At 41.0% G+C, this 22268-nt stretch overlaps 1 protein-coding gene across 1 annotated transcript; it reads left to right on the top strand.

Moving 5' to 3' along the window:
- Positions 1–1996: 1996 nt before the first annotated feature.
- On the top strand, positions 1997–17242 carry USP44 (ubiquitin specific peptidase 44; the record flags this gene model as incomplete). Its single annotated transcript, XM_082006269.1, has 5 exons — positions 1997–3418; positions 14839–15037; positions 15527–15635; positions 16442–16647; positions 17043–17242. 5 exons carry the CDS (start codon positions 1997–1999, stop codon positions 17240–17242), a joined length of 2136 nt encoding a protein of 711 aa, XP_081862395.1.
- Between the last annotated feature and the right edge of the window lie 5026 nt (positions 17243–22268).

The raw sequence follows: 22268 nt of genomic DNA, 5'->3' as shown, positions 1-22268 counted from the left end.
ATATGGGCATGTAAAACTGCATGCACTTTATTAGGTTCACTGCAGCTGGCTCAACCTCTTCTGCATTGCAGAGTAAGACCTACACAACATATGCAATGCTGGATACTGGTTATGTGCTTAGAGAGTTATTACAGCTCTTATGCTGGTATCTGCATTGTAAGATTTTGAAAGGCACTAGCCATGGGCCAGTTAACGAAACAAAGCCATTTTTTGTTAAAGCTTTTAATTACAGTTTTTATCTATCTAAGTACCAGATGAAAATGCAAGCTGCTTTCCTATCCAGCTGCAACTTTTTACCGGTTTCCCTTCCTTAGTGGTGTCATGTCCCTGTATGTTAGGGTTCCCTCAATCTAATGCTTACTCTAACCTAGAGATCTGTTCTAAATTGAGTAACCTATTCTTGTGTATTGCAGAACTGTAAAAATTGTGAAATATTAGCATATTTAAGGATAATAGCTGGAATATAATTTTTTGGGTTCTATCCAGAGTTGTCTAAATCCCTCAGTATTTTTGTAGCATGGTTTATTTATCTGTAAAACATAGAATCCTGGACCTTGATATTATACAGCCTAGGCCCGGTCCACAGTATCTATGCATTTGTAATGGCATAATTTATCTCGTGTGGCATAGCCTGGATATTTGACAAACCCTTGGTACTCCTCAGGTGAAGAAACTTGTTTCATCTGGCAAGTACTGCGCGTAATGATACTGGTTGTCTGTGCTATTCAGCCCTTGTAGTCTGTTATATCACAGGCACGAACACCCTAGATCGAATATAATCACTTCCTGATGCATCGTCTGTCTCTAGATGATATCTCTCAACTAGAGATAGTCGAAAGAAAGATGGTTAAAAACATAAAGAAATAATGAACCACTGTCTCTTTAATTTTTGTTCGTCAGACCCTGCCTGTTTAAGTAAATGCACCTTATAGGAGAAAGCAAATAAAGCAACTTTGAACAAATAAATGCTACCACATAAACTTATTAAAGGATGTAAGCCAGTGCTAGCCAAATTTTAAAATTATTTTTTTGGAGACATGGATTAGAAAGATCTCTTAAAAATGCAGGTTATTATAAAGTTTGCAGCAGCTAAGGTAGAGATCTAATGGTATTTCTGCCTTGTGAAGAAATCAAGTTCTGCTTTTCCAGGTCACTCTTTTTCTTTCAGAGGTGTTAGGATGACATGTTAAAATGTACTTATTGAAAATACATTATTGTAGAAAGCACTGGTATAATGGGCTTGCCTGAGCACAAAGGTGCAGTGATTTAATTGAAGGTGTGGTTTAATTAAGGGTTTGAGTTGCATAAAGCCTCATTTGTCTGAACTGTTGGCACTGTGTAAACATAGTAAATTTAAGTGAACTTTGCACTTCTGCACCTGTATGCTTAGGGATAGAATTAATAGGAACATTTTAGAATCATAGAATCACAAAATGGTTTGGGCTGGAAGGGATCATCTAGTCCAACCCCCCTGGCATGGGGAGAAACATCTTCCACTAGATCAGGTTGCTCGGAGTCCTGTCTAGCCTGACCTTGGAACACTTGCAGGGATGGGGCACCCACAACTTCTCTGGACAACCTGTCCCATTTTAAGTTGTGTTTTGTATCCAAACTCTGTAACAGTGTCTTTTAACTAAATCAGTGCTCCTTTAAAAAAAACCCAGGCCTAATCTAAAGTGTAGCTGGTATTCTTCAGTCCTGAGGAAGAAGGTACTGGGAATATAAACAGTGGTATTCAGACCATTTAGTCTGAACATCGAACTGCTGTTGATGATGTTGACTGTGGCTCCATGTAACATCCATTAGTTAGATGGTGATCATGGTCTTAACCTCAAGTATGAGTTTGGTATACCAACACCTGTAAAAGTGATACAGCTGGGTATTTATGAACTGTAACTTCTAACTTTTTTTTTAGTTGCAGATTGAAAGATCACGGACAGAAAATAGTTTGGATGATGTGTTTTGCCAGCGTCTCTCTGCAATTTCAGTTTTAACAATGGATAAGTGTAAGCACATAGGACGTCTGCGACTAGCCCAAGATCACTCCATTCTCAATCCTCAGAAATGGCATTGTGTGGACTGCAATACTACCGAATCTGTGTGGGCATGCCTCAGCTGCTCGCATGTGGCGTGTGGACGGTATATTGAAGAACATGCACTAAAGCACTTTCAGGAGAGCAGTCATCCAGTGGCATTGGAAGTAAATGAGCTATATGTTTTCTGTTATCTCTGTGATGATTATGTTCTTAATGATAATGCAACTGGTGATTTAAAACTGTTGAGAAGTACCTTAAGTGCAATCAAGAGTCAAAACTATGAGTGCACTACTCGAAGTGGGAGGACTTTGCGTTCTATGGGTACCAGTGATGATTCTTACCTTTCACATGGTGGAGCCCAAGCCTTGCTTCGGAATGAAGATCGCATGTTCACAGCTCTCTGGCACCGACGGCGTGCATTCCTGGGCAAAATATTCAGATCATGGCTTGAGTTGACACCTACTGGAAAAAAGATTTTAGAAGAAGAAAGGCGTTGGGAAGAAGCAGAGGAAAGAAGGGACAAAGCTAGGAAGAGAAGACAAGAACGAAAGCGTGAGTTGAAAGCAGAGATGGAGAAGGTGCCTCCAAGAAAGAGCAGTCGTTTACAAAATCAGATTAGAATGTCACCCTGCCTGCAAAAAAAATCACAGAACATAGAATCTGTGGCAGAATTGAAAGAAATGTATACCTCAGATGAAGTAAGATTGAAAAAAATAAGTGACTCTCCAATTAAACGAAGGCCCACGGTGACTCCTGGCGTAACAGGACTGAGAAACCTGGGAAATACATGCTATATGAATTCTGTCCTGCAGGTATTAAGTCACTTACTTATTTTTCGAGAATGCTTCTTAAAGCTTGATCTCAACCAAACTCAGGAACTGCTGGCAACAGCAACCAATGGTAAAACCAGATCTTCATCTAAACACCTGTCAATAGCTGCCTCAACATTACATGTGAATGAGAACCAAGAGAAAGTAAAGGGATCATCTTCTGTGAGGCGGCCTAGCTTATCCTCTGGATTAAGTGGAGGAGCGTCAAAAAGTAGAAATATGGAACTTATTCAGCCCAGGGAACCCAGTTCAAAGCATATTTCTCTCTGTCATGAGCTGCATACTTTGTTCCAAGTTATGTGGTCTGGCAAATGGGCACTGGTGTCTCCTTTTGCCATGCTTCATTCTGTGTGGAGACTAATTCCAGCTTTCAGAGGATATGCCCAACAAGATGCTCAGGAATTTCTCTGTGAACTTTTGGATAAAGTGCAGCAGGAACTGGAGACTACGGGGACCAGATACCCAGCTCTCATCCCTGCTTCTCAAAGGAGACTTATAAAACAGGTTTTGAATGTGGTTAACAACATTTTTCATGGACAGCTATTAAGTCAGGTAAGGTTGGTGTGGGTGTGTGTTTTTGTTTTTTTTTTTTTTTTTTTTTTTTAAGGTGTGTAATGATTTGTAGTTAGGGTTTTATACTGGTCAGTGATGGGCATGCTTCAAAGGTTAATACATTTATAACTACTGAGGAGGGATGGGGAGGATATAATACACACAATTTCAGAGGACAGGTCATTTGGGTACTCCTAAAACTTTCAGTAGAAGAGTCACCTGATAAACATAAATGTTAAATTTGGTATTTTAAAGCACACCTTTGCAACTACTGAGAAATATCTGTCTTTGCTATTAAGCACCTAATAATTTGCAGGAAAAAGAATTTACAATTTTAAGTATCTACCTTATCACTATAGTGACACTAGATAAAAGGTGTTAAAGAAGGTGTTAATCTCGTCTAAGTGGAAACTGATTAGGTAATGGATGCCAAGCAGGATATTATTTCAGTATATAGCTTGAATTTGAGATTCATTACTACAGAGTAATTGCACGTCATGATGCTATGTAAGGGTGTACTGCTACTTCTGTTCTGTTACAACACAAAGATGCAGAAGGCTCTGTCAACACAGGAACCAAATTTGTGGGCTGGAGGCAATGGTTGTTTTCCTTCTGCCTGACTACTCCCCTTTTTTCTTCTTCTTCTTGGCTTCCTGTTAAGTACTTCAGCGTGTCCACTTACTTGTTATGCATATCCCAACTGTGTGCGTGTACAAATATCTGAGAACTGACTGCACAAACGAATTCTGGTTTCTGCTGAATGAATCTAAAAACTAACCACATTGCAGCAGGAACAGAGGTTGAAAAAGTCTTGGCCCCCTGGAATTGATCTTTAGCATGCATGCACACATTACTGAGGGAGTGCAGAAGCATTTGATGGATATGTTGTGTAAAGGAGAGAGGTTTAACACAAATTAACAAAAATGTGGATGTTCCCATTATTCTGACTAATTGATTGATGATTTAATATTTTAGTATGTGAAGCTAGGAAGTGGTTTTTGAGTAAGGAAGGATTGTTTACTGCTATGATACCGGTAAACTTTATAATGGTTGTTTGCAGCATATGTTAGCTTTTAGGTCATCTAAGGTTTTGCATAACTACTAGAAACTGTTACATCTACTAATAAAAGTGGATTATCCTCTACCTTCCATTTGGCCCAGTGTAAGAGCATTTCTGTTGGCATACATACTTCCTTTCCTCGGGGTAGTTAACGTATCTTGTATCAGACTTGCGCTAATATAAGTGTCTAGTATATTATGTCATTAAAGCTTTCTATTTGAAAATCACATTCCTCTTCAAAACAGTAACTTTGTTATTAAAACAAAGTAATTGCTTAAGTATACTGGCAAGGTTTGGTTGCATTCCAAACCTTCTTACAGGATTAATTTTTTTGACGAATTTTCAAGGCTCTGAAGACAGAAGCATTACTTCAGTAGTACCACTTCTTTCACATGCTTCTAGCTTTGTTATGTGAAGAGAGTTGTGACTAGAAACCCTCCCACCCTCCTGAAACCAGGGAGGGGAATAGTGAGAATTCACTCAAGTGTCATCGAGTAAGACTGAAAGGGAATTAAACAGTTTTGAGCTAGCCTGTGACTTCTGTGACTACAACACACAACTCTTTTACTGCAGCTGGTCAATGTCTGTGTGCAGAATACAGCCTTGATGAAATTCAGAATGCCTCAAGTGTGAGGAACAAGGAAAAGTGTATTGAGGCTGTTATCTGTAGTAATTTCTCCCTGGCTCATTAGGCAGTTCCCACACAGAGTGTCCCACAATTTACCTCTTAATGTTTCCTTTGTCTTCCACCACTCCTTTGTTTCAGTTTAGTCTTCACTAGCACTTTTGAACATGATAAGTATTAAAAGCAAAAGCTGACCCCTGAAGATTTACATTTCTTCCTTAATAAAATATATTCATGTTATCTTCATGATTCAGTCCCTGATGTTCAGGCATGGAAGGATGAGCTTTAAAAACACTTATTAGGCAATTACTTTCCTCTCCCTAATAAGATTTCTGCATCATGATTTCACTAGGCCTTTGTCAGTACTGGCGCAAACTGCTACAGTGAAGTTAAGAAAAAAGGCAAGGAAACATCCTTCTGAGGCTGAAGGAAAATATGAAAGACTTCTTGCTATGTCATCACATCTTTGACAATGTCAGCTTTTAAAAGCATGAAGTCTATGCTTTGTCCTTGTAGGCTTAACTTTACCTACCTACAAGCTGTAATAGTATTATAGTTTCTCTCTAGGTGATAGTTGGAGCCATAGCCTGCTGCATTTATTAAAAACAGGTTGGGATTTTAGTCCAGAGTATTTAATAAGCTACATCTTAATTCAGTGGTTAAGGGGAATTGAGAAGCTTGTCTCTGTGCACAGTTGCCTTCTGTTTTAGGATCACTTAAAAAGTTGTTATACTTACTATCCCTTTGTACTGAAAACACCAGCTAAAAATACTTGATTCTGTGAGATACTCAAGTGCAGTGAAGTCAATCTCGACCTTCAAACCTCAGGAATACTATGAACTGCTCTTGATACAGTACACAGAGGAACACTTACAATGCAGATAAGCTGTATGTTTACTTAGGTTTCACATTACTTTCACATGTGCAATAAAACATTTTCCCTCTTCTTCTAGTTGTTCTATTCTAACTTAAAGGGAAGTCATAATCTTGAGTTTGCCATCAGTCTGTTGTTATTGAAATGGCCACCTGGTTCAGCACTAACTGAATTTTAGGATGTAAGAGTAAGAAATGAGAAAATTGGGTGTGTGAGAATCTGACGCAGATTACTTTTTGATAACTAGAAAAAGCCTTAGGTGTTGTCAAAACAATTGGATGTTTTATATGAGTTAGTTGTTTTTGTTTTGTTATGTTCTCAGCTGATTTAAAAGTAAGTATTCCTCATCTACTACTTTAAATCTTTGAGTAATTCTGGGAATGGCATGAGTGGATTGCCTCTTGACTTTACGTTATTTTTTATTTATTCCAATATCCTTTTTAGGATTACAGCTTTTTATTCTGCAGTACAGACTTCAATACCCAGTACATTTAAGGGAAGTAAAGATAGGATATATAGCTACAAAACCCTTCCCCTCTATTCTTTCCCTTTTCACATGCTAGTCTTCCTCCAGTGATTGCCTGGAGAAAATTGTGCTATAGCACTTACTGCATTGGCAAAGGAGTCTGTATCTTGTAAACCTGTGCTTTCAGAGGCAGATCTGCTGGAACAGTGGCTCGTCCCCATTGCGACAGTAAGCAGATGCAAATATGTCTATTAAAATCCCAGCTGTTTTAAATGCCTCAGTGCTTGTACTCTTGTGGAAGGTACTCACTGTCTCCTGCCCTTGATCCTGCGATGGGAAAGCAGAAAATACTGCACTATGAAGTTATGTTCCAGCAGTAAACTGACCCATACTGATCCACAGATCTTTGAAGTACATTTCAGGAGCTCAAGTAGGTTAGCTACCATCTCTTTCAGGAGTTTTTGGGCTTGTATTTTTAAATGGTCCCAGCTAAATAGCACAGTATGCAACAATTTTAAGGTATCTTTATTTTGAACTTTGTCCATCGTAAGCAAGGAAATGGGCAGGTATATTTTTTAAAATCCAGAAATTGAAATAGCAAATTTTAGTTTCCAAAGTAAATATATATTTTCAGCACTGCTTTGGGAAAATTGTGTCCCACATGTCCACAGAAATCATACTAGCAGAAACCCTGGTGTGTGTAGTTACACCAGTAGTAAAATTTTTGTCAGGATGGCTTACACTGTGGGGGAGGGAGGCAGGGAAACTACTATGAAGTATTTATGAAAGCTGATCTAGACAATCTAGCTGATCTAGGAAGCTAGCCTAGCAGATTTAGGAAATGTGCTGATATTTATGCTGGCAAAATCTTATGTGTAGACACAGCTTTTACTTCTTGAACTTCACCTTTTTTACCTATATTGGTTTACCCTTAGGATAACATTTAGTACACAGGTTTTAATTGCTTGAAAGTTAGAGGGCTATTTTAGATTGTATTTTTGAAGATTTTAATATTCACAAAAAGACCGAGTCAAGACTATCAAGACATCAAAAATCATGAAAGAATAGAAATGTGGTTCTGATACGGCTGATTTGGAGGCCCTCTTGACATTGGAATGTATATAGCACATACACGTCTCAAATGAATTGCCCAATATAACTATCTCACAGCTCAAATCATACAGGATGAAACTTTCTGGAACTAAGAAGTGGCAGTTACTAAGGAAAACAGATACTGGATTTTTCATCTATCTTGTTCTTTTTGGCCACTGCATTGGTAAAACTTGTACCACTCTGTTGGTAAAACCTTAAAAATTTCCTGAAGTTCAAAATAAGCCTCTTGGCATGAAATTAACAGGAAAAAAATACTTTTCTGTAAGCCAGACAGGATGATTCTGAGTATTTTTACCTATTCTTAAATAATGCCAAAATGTTCATTCAGATTATTGAATCTCTTAGTATTCTTAATTTGGTGTGTGAAGAGATGTAAAGGTGTATTTGAGTCTAATAATAACAAAATAACTTGTCAAAATAGTGGCTGAAGACAAAATTATTTTAGAAAGCTTTTTTGTTACCAAAGACTGTCTTCCCTCAGTTGCTTGGCTCTCATTCTTAGTTTTTCTGATATCTTCCTGACAGTTAGGTTCATGTGTACTTGTGTGCATGCACATACGCACATGCATATGTGCGTATATGCATATTTTGGTGTGTGCACACCAAATTGTTGGGGTTGGAAAGGACCTCCGGGAATCATCTAGTCCAACGCTGCTCCAAACAGGGTCAGCTAGACCAGGTTGCTCAGGGCTGCGTGCGGTCGGGTTTGCAATAGCACCAAGGATGGAGACACCACAACCTCTTGGGGCAGCCTGTGCCAGTCCTAGACCATCCTCACAGTAAAAACTGTTTCTTCTTCTGTCCCAATGGAACCTCCTCAGTGTCTCAGGTTGTTCCTGTTTCTTCGTGTCCTGTCACTGGGCACCACTGAGATGAGCCTGGCTCAGTCCTCTTCCCTCACCCCCCTCATCAGGTGTTTATAGAAGAGGATAGGATGCCCCTGAGCTTCCCTTCTCCAGGCTGAACACTCCCAGCGCCCTCAGCCTCTCTTATGTCAGATGCTCTGAGCCCTTTCATCATCTCCCGGGCCCTTTGGCGAACTCGGTCCAGTAAGTCCATCTCTCGTACTGGCAAAGGCAGCACTGGACTCGCTGCATCCCACCAGGGTTGAGTAGAGGGGAAGGACCAGCTCCCTTGACCTGCTGGCAGTGCTCTGCCTAACGCAGCCCCGGAGGCTGTTGGCCCGCTTAGCTGCAAGGGCATGTTCCTTGCTCATGGTCAGCTTGTCCCCCAGGATCCCTGGGGTCTTCTCTGGGGAGCTGCTTCCCAGCCTGTCCTGGCGCTGGGGGTTACTCCTGCCCAGGCGCAGGACCTGGCATTTCCCTTTCTGCATAAGGCTCCTGTTGGTCCACTTTCTCAGCCTGTCCAGGTCCCTCTGGCGTATCCTCTGCTCCCGCCAGGTTTGTGTACTCTGCAGACTTGCTGAGGGTTTAACGGAATTGGCCCCGGTATCGCCCCCTGGGGTATACCAGTAGTGGCTGGGCTCCAGCTGCGTTTCATGCTGCTGACCACAATGCGTTGAGCCTGGCAGTTCATTCAGTTTTCAGTCGACCTTGCTGTCCATCTATCTAGCCTGCAGGTCATTTTTTTCTGGGGGCATGTTATGGCATACTTGAAAGCCTCACTGAAGTAAGGATAAACATCATCCACTGTTTTCCATATTCATCTGCTGGTTTTCTGTACCAGTCACCTCACTGTAGGAAGAAGGCTGTCAGGTTGGTCAAGCATGATTTTCCCATCATAAATCCATGGTGCCTGCTGCCAATCATCATCTTATCCTTAATATCTTTGGAAATGGCTTCCAGGATTATTTGCTCCATCAGCCTTCCCACAGATTGATTGTGACGCTGATTGGCTTGTAGTTCCCCAGATCCTACTTCCTGAAGACAGGAGTGACACTTGCTTTCTTCCTATGCTTGGGAACCTCCCCTGATTGCCATGACCTTGCCAGGACCTTTCAAAGATGGGGGATGGCCTCACAACGCCATCAGCCAGCTCCTTCTGTCCTTTCAGTTTAGTCAGGGACAGTTTCTAATTCTAGGCAAGCAGAAGGATATTTTCAGTAGCTAAAAAAGGCCCAGTAACGAAAGAGAAAAAAAACCCTTTATGATGATTTACATGAAAGCTGCTTGGCTATATAATTCAAGTAAGAAAATTAAATAATTCAAGTACAAAAATGAATGTTGAATTATGAATTCAGTGTTTTACTGAACTGGTGCATGTTGCAAAGCAGTAAGTATTGTTGATGATTTCTTTATAGAGTGCTGTTGATTAAATTCAAATTTATTGTAAATTATCAAAGGAATACCTAGCCAATGTAATTTTAGCATCTTTTTGGAGGAGTGGTGAGGAACCCTTTAGAAACTGTTCTGTTTGGAGTGGCTTTTGAAAGTCTCTAGTGAGGATTCCACTGCTTTTGAATCTGGGCCCTACATAAAGCTCTTTGCCTAAATTTCTATTACAGCAACAACAGCAGTGAAAGTGAAGAGCAGTGTCTATGTCGATTTAGTAACAAGTTTCCTCTACAGCAAAGTTGTGATTAGTTAGTGTTTCTTCTTAGGACAAACCTATCTTGGGCTGTTAGTTTGTTTTTCTTCAGTAATTCACCATTTATTGTAGCAATGCCTAGTAAGAACTAGCTTTTGATTTCTCTAGGCATACTTAAAAAAAACCCCAACAAATGGTTTGATTACTTACTGATCATATTTAAGATACAATCTGAGCAAAATGCTTCCCCGGGGCCCTGTGCAGCATGGCAGAATAACAGTGTACAGTGCTCAGAGAAATGAATATGCCAGAGGCCCAGAGAGTGAAGTAGGTTCTAACCAACGTAGTATGTAAATTATGTTTAAAGTGTTAAAACTCAGTGCCTCTCCTTGCAAGTCTTGCTCCATTTATTTGCTCAATTGGTGTTTTTCAGGACAGATGGCTGAGAGAAGCAGAAATGTGCAATTATTTGGGTTGTTTGAAGCCCTTCAGTTTTGGGTAATAAGCTGTGAGTTAAAGATTGAGGGAGAATGCTGAGGGAGACTATCATGCAGTGCTGTGTATTAAGCCTCACACTGAATAGACTATTAAAAACTATGAGAACTTCAGGTAGGTAATAGGAGGATTTGCACTTAGACCATCCATGACCTGTATGCTGATTTCTATATTCTGGTATTAGTGTCTGTGCTTTTACATGTTGCCTGAATTACAAAATGTTTCTTTCCAAATAGATGAAGGGGACATTTTAAGTTAATCTACAGGAGGCCATTGAATCACAGACCACAGTTTGCTGTGGTTGTGCTTATGTTTTTCTGTTAAATAGATACAGATAATTTTAATGATGTTGTATGCTCATCGCTACAAAGTTCAGTTATTTTTATAACTGAAGAAATACAGTATGGACTGTCACATGGAATCCCTTATTATAGCAGCATCCTAGAAATGCCATTCTACTTTACTTTGATTACTTTACTGTGGAAAAACTCAATTACTACTCTTTCTATATATGTCTCATATAATGAAAACTTAAGTAGTAGTGAAAGCACAAAAAATGGGTCTAGCCATCTTTTTGTTCTTAAAAACTAAAAAAGAATTAGAGCAGAGATAGTAACAGTTGTTTTTCTTCCATGCAAGTGCAGGGAACGTAGGCAAAACAGTTGATGATGGCGTTGGCTGCTTCTGTAGCAATATGTTAACTATTTTCTTTGGCTGCATTTAGGCTGAATGCCATCAGGGGCCGTGGCTGTCCATCAAATTGTTGTGGGCACAATGATGCTTGTCTGAGTGGCCTCCATGCTTAGCTTGAATCAAGCAATTTGATCCAGCTCTTTTCAGTCTGGCCTTTGGCCCATGCTTGAATACTGAGCTTTAACCAAACAATTGTATATAGTACCCATGTTTCAAGGCATGAGAGGCTGGTCAGGGTGGAACATAAGGTAGAGTTTTCAGACTAGCTGAAAACAGTAATTTACTTTCTTTGCTCTAACGTAAACCTCCCATGTAGCTTTGTTATAAATGACATCATTAAGGCTTCTTAAAGTAGCAATTATGGAATATAATGAGGAGGCGAAATCAAACTCTGAATTTGTAAAATATAGCCATAAAAAGATGCATGTCACTAACTAGATGGCTAGAGCTGTCTCGCTTCCCTGTTACTGTTGTGCATGCCCGTACAGTAAAAAGTTACATTGGACAGATAGGTTAAGTTGTTGCCAGCCCTTTTGCGTTCATGTTTGAGTTTTTTTGGTTTGTTTTTTATAAAAACCTCACATCTTGTTCAACCAACTTTTGAGCAGTTTATACAATTTCAGTGCTTTTCATGAAAAAAGAAAATCTCGGTTGTACTGGGTGAATGGTGGTGGAGTGTGAGATAAAGGAGTCCCGTTTAGGACAGAAAGAGAAGTGATGGGAGTGTTGTGAAGCATGTGCGGATGGACAGGCCAGTGCAGATGAATTCCACAGAAGGGTAGGGATCCTCCTACTTGTTGAGTAATCCAATTTGTAAGCTCAGGCCTGGCTAAGAAAAACAATTCCAACCTTTGTTCCAGCCTTGATTTACCTCATTTACCACTGAGATTGTGTCCAGGAGCAGTTAGCACACAGCGGCTGGTACGGCTGGGTGTATGCTAACCTGGATATGTCAGGTTACTTGGCTGTTGGCAAGTACCCAAATCCCAGATAACTCTTAAGAGTTTAACTCTGCTTCAGCCTCATGGTGAGGAGGAGTGTTTTGCATTTGAGGAAGTAAGTGCACTTCTAGTTCAGTACAGGAATTTGTCAACAGAAATCAGCTTTGCTCACAGTTGCATGACGAGATGAGAAGCAGCACTATCGCATCAGTATATCTTTTGGATTTTTGAGAGCCAAAAATTGGAAGCTGGATCTATTATTTGTTTCTTTTTCTTTGGGATAGTACTTATTAACTAGCTGGGAAGGAGGATCTTAAAATAACCTAGATTATTAACATTACACACTAAATTTAAAACTTCAGAACTTGTCAAAATTATCTGTACTGAGTTCATGCATGTACTTCATCCTGAGTCTGTTGATCTTCAGTGTGCATTTATGTGCAACAAATTCTTAAGTAACTCGTCAATTAAATTAACTTTTGGCCCAGCAAAATCACCCATTTGTACAGCAGAAATCTATTATCCCGTGTTTATGCTGGAGTTAGCTTGAACTGTGGCCAAACATATCATTTTGTCTCCAAGTCTAGATTCCAGCTCTGAATTACTAATAGTTTGTGGCTTTGAAACGTTGCCAGATGTTAGCACTTACAAAAGAAGCTCCTGTCAGTGTAAATTAAAACAGAAGATTCTCCTCTCTTCTGCCATGTAAGTTTGAAGTTTTGTTTTCTAAGAAAGTGGCGTTTTCCTCTTCTTGGAACTTAAAGCAACTAACGGTGTTCGTAACTCCACTGCTAAACGTGTGCTGGTATGCAAATACCCATGTGCATTAGGTAGCTAATGCATAGGTAGTGTATAAGCTGTTGTAGCTAATGAATGCATTAAGTAATTACTCACAGAACACCTAGGAGGAAGGTACCATGAGGTGACAGATATGTCCTTATATAAATGATCATGAGATAATAGACAAAGCAGGTTGAATAATTGTGTACAGCAAACCTTTGGAGGAAAATAAAGGAGCTCTTGAAGAAAACAGTGTATTTTTACGCTTGAGTAGGCTTACTAACCTAACAGAAGAGAACTACACTGAATTTATGTAGAACAGCCACACAAAGGCGTGCCTGTAACAACAATATTTGGATCCTTCGTGGATTTTCATTCCTTTATTACTACGTCTTTGTATTAGTTGTTCCAAACAACTTGTTCTATTTTCCTGAACAGGAAGCATGCTTATAGAGATTTAATTTGGCAATTATTTACCCTTGTGGTGCAAACTGAAGGAGATATTTGATATTCCATTTACTGTAAAGCATGAATGGTGGTGTCTCATCACACGTGGCTGTTATTCTGAGCTGATAAACAACAAGTATCTTGACAGTAAGTTCTATATGAAAATTTTTAGTTCCTTTAATCTTTTTGGTGGAATGTTTAATTGTTGAGGAAGGAGGTGGGAACATGTTGGATGCTTCTGGAAGTTCTGTCAAAGCTATCTATCTGAGCCCAGTTAAAATTCAATTTATTTTCAGAATGCATCTTTTCTAGAGCAGTGAGGTTATTGCCGCTTAAGTTAGCGGTCAACTGCAACTTTTAAATCAACAGATATATTAACAGTAGAAAACTCAGGTAATTACTCTTCAGGATTGTACTGTACTTTGTTGCATTGAATATACTTAAGGTGAATGTATCTTTAGTCTCACACACACACGCTTGATATTTACTGATATTTCCTTATAGCCTTTATGAACTATGCTTGTTATAGTCTAAATGGAGTTTCACTGCTGTGTAGGTTCAGCTGCTGATAGAAGCTACTCATCCACACGGATCGTGGAAGGGTGGAGGTCCATTGGAGGAAGACTCAAATGATGTGACACTCTTCTATAAGCAGCTTGAGCTGGCTTTCAGAAGACTGCATTACAAGTCAACATCTAATGTGTTGCCATTCCAGCATAGAAGAGCTACTGCATTAACTTACTTTCCTAATTATTGAATGTTACCATAAATTAATTGTCCCCTGCTATATTATGTGCATTTTCCAGGTTGACTCACTTCACTTCTTGACATTTTATTTATGTTGTCTTACTGCTTGTCCTTTCCCTAGTGTGACGATGGATCCACTTACTGAAAGAAGAAATAAATTATTTTTACCTGTTAATTTTTCTTTGAAGAAGTGTGCTTCCTAATCCAGGCTTCCCTGGAAGACTTACAAAGTAAGAAGGATATGACTTTAAAATCCCCAGCTGTTGGGTTTTTTGTTTTGTTTTTGTTTTTAAATTAACCTAAACTATAGTTTCTCTCTTTCATGTAAATTTTCCTTTTGGAGAAAAGATTCCCAAGACTCCCATCAGCTGCTTTCTCTTGGACAATCCCAGACAGACCATTTTGACACTGCTTTTCTTTCTCAGTAAAACATAAGAACACTTACCTATTTGTGGTAACAGTATTGGACATGCTGCTTCAGAGAAAAGAAATTAGATGTATAATTTCTTTTAAGTGACTGTGTCTTGTCCTTGGTTGCATCAGTTATCTCTAGGAAAAAAAAAACATTTTCTTTTGCTTTGGTTTTGTGGTTTGGTTTTTTGGTGGTTTTTTTTTTTTAGAGCTATGTTATGGTACACTTTTAGCAAAGTAAGTTTTTGAGTATAAGCAACTGGTGAAATATTGTTTTACAGGTTACATGTCTTGCCTGTGACAATAAATCAAATACTGTAGAACCTTTCTGGGACCTGTCCCTGGAGTTTCCTGAGACGTATCACTGCAACGGCAAGGAGATGTCATCTCAGTATCCATGTCTGCTGACAGAAATGCTGGCCAAGTTTACAGAAACTGAAGCTTTGGAAGGAAAGATCTATGCATGTGATCAGTGCAACAGTGAGTAAAGGCAGTATGTACTCATGCATACGTTCTCTGTGTAAAATATAAAGTAAACTGCCAGTGGAAGTGTAGAAGGCAAATACTAAAAGTCTTGAAAGTATAATGCAAATAAAGTCCTCCTTATGTGCTGGTGTGGTTACTTGGCAGCTATTACTCACCACCTAGAAGATGGAATTGTTCAAAGGATGTTTTGAAGTGTGATGCTTCTCTTAGATAAAGTCTGATCACACACTAATGGGAATTCTGATATTCCCAGCTGAAGAACCCATCAGCTTTTTTTAAATTAAGGTGACTAACCTAAGTGACCACAAGTATTTTATACTTGCATCATAAAATAATTCTTGCAAAATGGCTCTCAGAGTGTGTCCTTTTTAAAGAGGCACGTACAGTAGCTATTTAGGTCCACATAAATTTGGTGGATAAATCTTAGGTTGTTACAAGGCTGTTGTCGAGATTTATATTGTGTAACTGTGTGTTTGGCCCCAGCAAAACGAAGGAAGTTTTCTTCTAAACCAGTTATACTCACAGAAGCTCAGAAGCAGCTTATGGTGTGTCGACTACCTCAGGTTCTCAGATTACACCTTAAACGGTTTAGGTAAGTAGTACCACAACAAGCAGTGTTGCAAACTGACCCATTCAGTCCTGCCCTTTTGTTGTTTGGGATCAATGTTTTTCAGCATCAGTTTCATTTCTGTTTGCAGTGTGATGAGAAATAGTTATTAGAAACATCTTTTTCTTGTTTAATTTAAACAACAATAAGATGCTGTGTAAGTGGAGAATTGATCTTTTGGATTCCAGCTACTTGCTACTCTAATACCAAAATTATTTCATCCGTCTTTTCAGTCAAAACCTACTAACCTTGCTGTGAACTCTGTTGGTAAAAATTAATCTTGCATTACCTTCAGGTAGAGTAAATGTTTATATTCACTAATGTACAAACGGAGGTTGTATTCAGTGGAAGTCCCACACAACCTTCATAGAACCAAATACATTAATGTGTTAGCCCGAGGGTAAGGAAGTGGAGACTGCATCTCTGAACTCTTAGTCCACCCATTAGTACAGAATCTGTCCCAAATACAAAGGAAATGAAAATGAGACAGAATAAAGGAGCAACACCAATGAGATATCATCTGTGGGAAATACTTCCCTCTCACCGTTACACAGATCTTAAGATGGATATTTGAGAAGAAGAGAATAGTAGGTACCACGGACACATTTTAAAAGGCCTTAAGATAAAGGAGAAGTGAAAGAGGAAGCCTAGGGGAAAAAAAAGTATGCAAATTAGCATTTATTTTGTGCACAAAGACAACAGTGAATATATCACTTATGTTAAAACATAATTCAGAGTGCCATGTTCTTTCTTTGCAAAAATGTAAGCTTTCATTTGACTTAACTTTCCAGGTGGTCGGGACGCAATCATCGTGAGAAGATTGGCGTACATGTTAATTTTGATCAAATGCTGAACATGGAGCCTTATTGCTGTAGAGAATCCCTCAAGTCTCTCCTACCTGACTGCTTTATCTACGACTTGTCTGCTGTGGTAATGCATCACGGGAAAGGATTTGGCTCAGGGCACTACACTGCCTACTGCTACAATTCAGAGGGAGGTAGGAACCAGCTGTGAAATAAGGAGTGTGGGAGAAAGGGGTGTTTGTCATGCTAGACTGATAAGCTTACTGTCTTTTCTCAAAAGCCAAAGGGAATCACTTGTAGCTGAAACTGCCTGGAATGAGAATTGCAGTTCTGTAGACCAAAAGAATTCAATTCTTTTATTGGCTTGTTAAATGCGTTCTGGTGATAAACTGTACTGTAAATCCAAAGAAGCTAAGCTGAACTTTTAAAACATAGAAGCAAATATACTAGATCAGCTGAAACAATATACTGTTTCTCCACAACTTGTTAAATGGGACTGAACGCTAATTAATTATTAAATATACATTTTATAAGTATTTGATTACTTTGGTGTTCTGATGACGTTTTTTGGTGTATTTCTTCACTACAGGGTTTTGGGTACACTGCAATGATTCGAAACTCAACACGTGCACTATGGAAGAAGTATGCAAGGCTCAAGCCTACATTTTGTTTTACAGCCAACGACTTACTCAGGCAAATGGACATGGTAAAATACCACGTCCTAGCACAGCTGAAAGTCAGCCGCACACAGAATTAGCTGACTGTTCCATGGACAACAGTAGCAGCTAATCCAAAGCCAGTTAACTGTGTGTATGGTAAAGGTTTGAATTGTCATAACTATATATTTTTAAATGAAATGAAAGTACAGTATTGTACTTTTTTACTTTGAATCTGTGTACAATGTTTATATACTTTTGTATTAGTTAAAGTACTCTCTACAGTTGTTAGTAAAAGTTTTTATTGACAGTAAGAAACTTTCTAAGTACCTAGAATTTCAATACAGCTATTTTTTTAAGAAAAAGATTGCTATTTGCATTTAACTCTTACCTCAGGCTGTTTTTTAAAGCTGGTTTTATATTTTGATAATCTTTTAATTGGTTTAGAAAAATGACTTTCAATGGGCAACTGATGTTTCTCTGGTTAATTTTCTATATATGCTTGTGTACATTTTATAGTATAGTTCTAATGATAATCATGATCCTTACTGTCTGTGGAATTGCTACTAGGTCTTAGAATATTGACATTCAGCAAGGAATGTTCTACATGTCAAACAGTAACGGAACATTTTGTAGGAAACTTTCTGTATATTCTTCATGACTGAAGTGAATTTATTTTCCAAGCTTCAAGGGAACTACACTAAAGATATGTTAATAGAATGTCTTAAAATCTGAAATTGATGAAATAGAGCATGTAGTACTTATTTTCATATAAGTATGTAAGAGGAGCGTTTAATAGCACAAGAATGTATCTTTACCAAGACTTCCATGTTGTAGCCTTACCAAGCCTGACAACTCAAGTGCCAAATTCAGAGTACTAACTTTGACAACTAGGGGCTTTTTATTCCAATAACTTTAAAAGCTTTCTTAAAAACAAACAAACAACAACAAAACCACAGTCACCCACCCCACTCTCATTGCTACAAGAATGTTAACACCCTCCTTCTTGCAGTGGACAAGCTTACTTCAAATTGTAGCAAGTATTGTCTGTTCCAGTAATCACTAACACAAACCACTGAAAAGAAGCTGTAAAATTTGTATGAAAGCATTTTCAATCTAACTGGTTTCATTAGCTACAACTGCTGTACCTTCTCCACGGTCCTACCACTAGCATTAACAGAACTGTGCATTGAGGAGAATCTTACAAGCAGGGATTATCAGTCTTTCTCCACATACAGTAGTTAATGCCAAGTAAATTCTAATTGTGAAGTTATTTTGCATAAGTCCTATGCAGATTGTTACCTCATCTTTTGCAAAGTTTATACCTCAATAAAATGCCTCGATGTGGACAGAAAACTGCACGTGTACTGGAATTAGTTCCTACATTATCATTACAATCTTTTTAAAAATTATTTTAAAACTTTGTCTAACATGAGTTAAGGCATTAACTATAAGACCGCTTTGGCCATCTGTCACTGCTTTAACAGCTGGTTTTATCCTTGACTTTTCTGACCATTTCTATCTGTGCTTTATGTCCATTATGTGCCATGTTATAGCAAGCACATAATGGCCTCAGATCTCAAACTTTTTTCGCCTTCTGCTCGTCCTAATTAAGTGTGCAAGAGCAGTTTCTTTTTTTTTTTAAGCCAAGGGCCACCTGCTGAAGCAAGATGATCACAGAATCACAGAATCACTAGGTTGGAAAGGACCTTTAAGATCATCAAGTCCAACCATTAATCCAGCACCACCATGTCCCCTAAACCATGTCCTGAAGCGCCACATCCACACGTTTTTTGAACACTTCCAGAGATGGCGACTCCACCACCTCCCTGGGCAGCCTGTTCCAATGCCTGACCACCTTCTCAGTGAAGAAATTTTTCCTAATATCCAATATAAATCTCCCCTGGTGCAACTTGAGGCCATTTCCTCTTGTCCTATCACTAGTTACTTGGGAGAAGAGACCAACACCCTCGTCGCCACAACCCCCTTTCAGGTAGTTGTAGAGAGTGATAAGGTCTCCCCTCAGCCTCCTCTTCTCCAGACTAAACAACCCCAGTTCCCTCAGCCGCTCCTCATAAGACTTGTGCTCCAGACCCCTCACCAGCTTTGTTGCCCTTCTCTGGACACGCTCCAGCACCTCAACATCCTTCTTGTAGTGAGGGGCCCAAAACTGAACACAGGATTCAAGGTGCGGCCTCACCAGTGCCGAGTACAGGGGCACAATCACTTCCCTACTCCTGCTGGCCACACTATTCCTGATACAGGCCAGGATGCTGTTGGCCTTCTTGGCCACCTGGGCACACTGCCGGTTCATGTTCAGCCGGCTTCCAACCAGCACCCCCAGGTCCCTTTCCGCCGGGCTGCTCTCCAGCCACTCTTCCCCAAGCCTGTAGCGTTGCATGGGGTTGTTGTGACTCAAGTGCAGGACCCGGCACTTGGCCTTATTAAACCTCATACAGTTGGCCTCTGCCCATCGATCCAGCCTGTCCAGATCCCTCTGCAGAGCCCTCCTACCCTCCAGCAGACCAACACTCCCACTCAACTTGGTGTCATCTGCAAACTTACTGAGGGAGCACTCGATCCCCTCATCCAGATCATCGATAAAGATATTGAACAAGACCGGCCCCAGAACCGAGCCCTGGGGAACACCGCTTGTGACCGGCCGCCAGCCAGATTTAACGCCGTTCACCACAACTCTCTGAGCTCGGCCATCCAGCCAGTTCCTCACCCAGCGAAGAGTAAACCCGTCTAAGCCACGAGCCACCAGTTTCTCCAGGAGAATGCTGTGGGAGACGCTGTCAAAGGCTTTACTAAAGTCCAGGTAGACAACGTCCACAGTCTTTCCCTCATCCACTAGGCGGGTCACCTGGTCATAGAAGGAGATCAGGTTGGTCAAGCAGGACCTGCCTTTCATGAACCCATGCTGGCTGGGCCTGATCCCTTGGTTGTCCTGCAGATGCCCTGTGAGCACTCTCAAGACCAACCGCTCCATAATCTTCCCCGGTACAGAGGTCAGGCTGACAGGCCTGTAGTTCCCAGGATCCTCCTTCCGGCCTTTCTTGTAGACAGGCGTCACATCAGCAAGCCTCCAGTCTTCTGGGGCCTCCCCTGTTAACCAGGACTGCTGATAAATGATGGAGAGTGGCTTGGCAAGCTCCTCTACCAGCTCTCTCAGTACTCTCGGGTGGATCTCATCAGGTCCCATAGACTTGTGGGTGTCCAGGTGGTTTAGCATGTCCTTGACTGCTTCCTCCTGGATTATGAGGAGTACATTGTGCTCTCCATCCCCGTCTTCCAGCTCAGGGGGCTGAATACCCTATGGGTACCTGGACTGGCTATTAAAGATTGAGGCAAAGAAGGCATTAAGTACCTCAGCCTTGTCCTCGTCCTTGGAGACAATGTTCCCCGCCATATCCAGTAGGGGATGGAGATTCTCCTTGCCTCTCTTTTTGTTGTTAATATATTTGTAAAAACATTTTTTATTATCCTTTATGACTGTGGCCAGACTGAGCTCTAGCTGGGCTTTTGCCTTTCTAATTTTGTCTCTGCTTGACCTAACGAGATCCTTGTACTCTTCGTGAGTTGCCTGCCCCTTCTTCCAGAGATGATAAACTCTCCTCTTTTCCCTGAGTCCCAGCAAAATCTCCCTGTTCAGCCAGGCCGGTCGCCTTCCCCGCCAGCTCTTCTTACGGCACATGGGGACCGCCTGCTCCTGCGCCTTTAAGATTTCCTTCTTGAAGACTGTCCAGCCTTCCTGGACCCCTTTGTCCTTCAGGACTGTCTCCCAAGGGACTCTCTCAATCAGTGACCTGAACAGGCCAAAGTCTGCCCTCCGCAAGTCCATGATAGCAGTTTTGCTAACCCCTCTCCTTACTTTGCTCACAACCGAGAATTCTATCATGTCGTGGTCGCTAAGACCAAGACGGCCTCCGACCACCACATCTCTCACCAGTCCTTCTCTGTTTGTAAACAGCAGGTCCAGTAAGGCACCTCCCCTGGTGGGCTCACTCGCGAGCTGCGTCAGGAAGTTATCCTCCACACACTCCAGGAACCTCCTAGACTGTTTCCTCTCTGCCATGTTATACTTCCAGCAGATGTCCAGTAGGTTGAAGTCGCCCACAAGAACAAGGGCCAGCGAATGCGAGACCTCCGCCAGTCGCTTATAGAATGTCTCATCTGTCTCTTCATCCTGGCTGGGTGGTCTGTAACAGACTCCCAGCAGGATATCTGCCTCATTGGCCTTCCCCCTCATCCTTACCCACAAGCACTCGACTTGGTCTTCACAATCTTCGATTTCTATGCAATCAAAACACTCCCTAACATACAGAGCCACCCCACCGCCTCTCCTTCCCTGCCTATCCCTTCGGAAGAGCTTATAGCCATCCATTGCAGCACTCCAGTCATGAGAAGCATCCCACCATGTTTCTGTGATGGCAACTACGTCATAGCTGTCCCGCTGCACAATGGCTTCCAGCTCCTCCTGTTTGGTGCCCATGCTGCGTGCATTGGTGTAGATGCACCTGAGCTGGGCTATCGATTTCAACTCTGGCATGTTGAACCTACCCCTAGGTTCAACTCTAGTGAGCCCGGTTTTATCCCCTCCCCCCTCCAGATCTAGTTTAAAGCCCTCTCGATGAGGCCTGCCAGCTCATGAGCAAGAATCCTTTTGCCCCTTGGAGTCAGTTGCACTCCATCAGCTGCGAGGAGGCCCGGTGCCGTGTAAACCGCCCCGTGGTCAAAAAACCCAAAATTCTGACGACGGCACCAGCCCCTGAGCCATGTGTTGATCAGGTGTGCTTTCCTGTTCCTTTCAGTGTTCTTCCCTGTCACTGAAGGGATTGACGAAAACACTACCTGTGCTCCCGCTCCATCGACCAGTCGCCCCAGTGCTCTCAAGTCCTTTTTGACTGCCTTTGGGCTTCTTAGCACAACCTCGTCGTTGCCAACCTGCATGACCAACAGTGGGTAGTAATCAGTGGGCCGAACCAGACCACGGAGTTTCCTGGTGACGTCTCTCACCCAGGCCCCAGGGAGGCAGCAGACTTCCCTGTGAGTTGGGTCTGGTCGACAGTCCTCTTCCCTCCCTGCCATCAGGTGTTTATAGAAGAGGATAGGATGCCCCTGAGCTTCCCTTCTCCAGGCTGAACGCTCCCAGCGCC

This window comes from Phaethon aethereus (genome assembly GCF_964289735.1).
Source record: "Phaethon aethereus genome assembly, chromosome: 1".
Classification (NCBI taxonomy): Eukaryota; Metazoa; Chordata; class Aves; order Phaethontiformes; family Phaethontidae; genus Phaethon; species Phaethon aethereus.
This window is presented reverse-complemented; position numbering and strand designations above follow the sequence as displayed.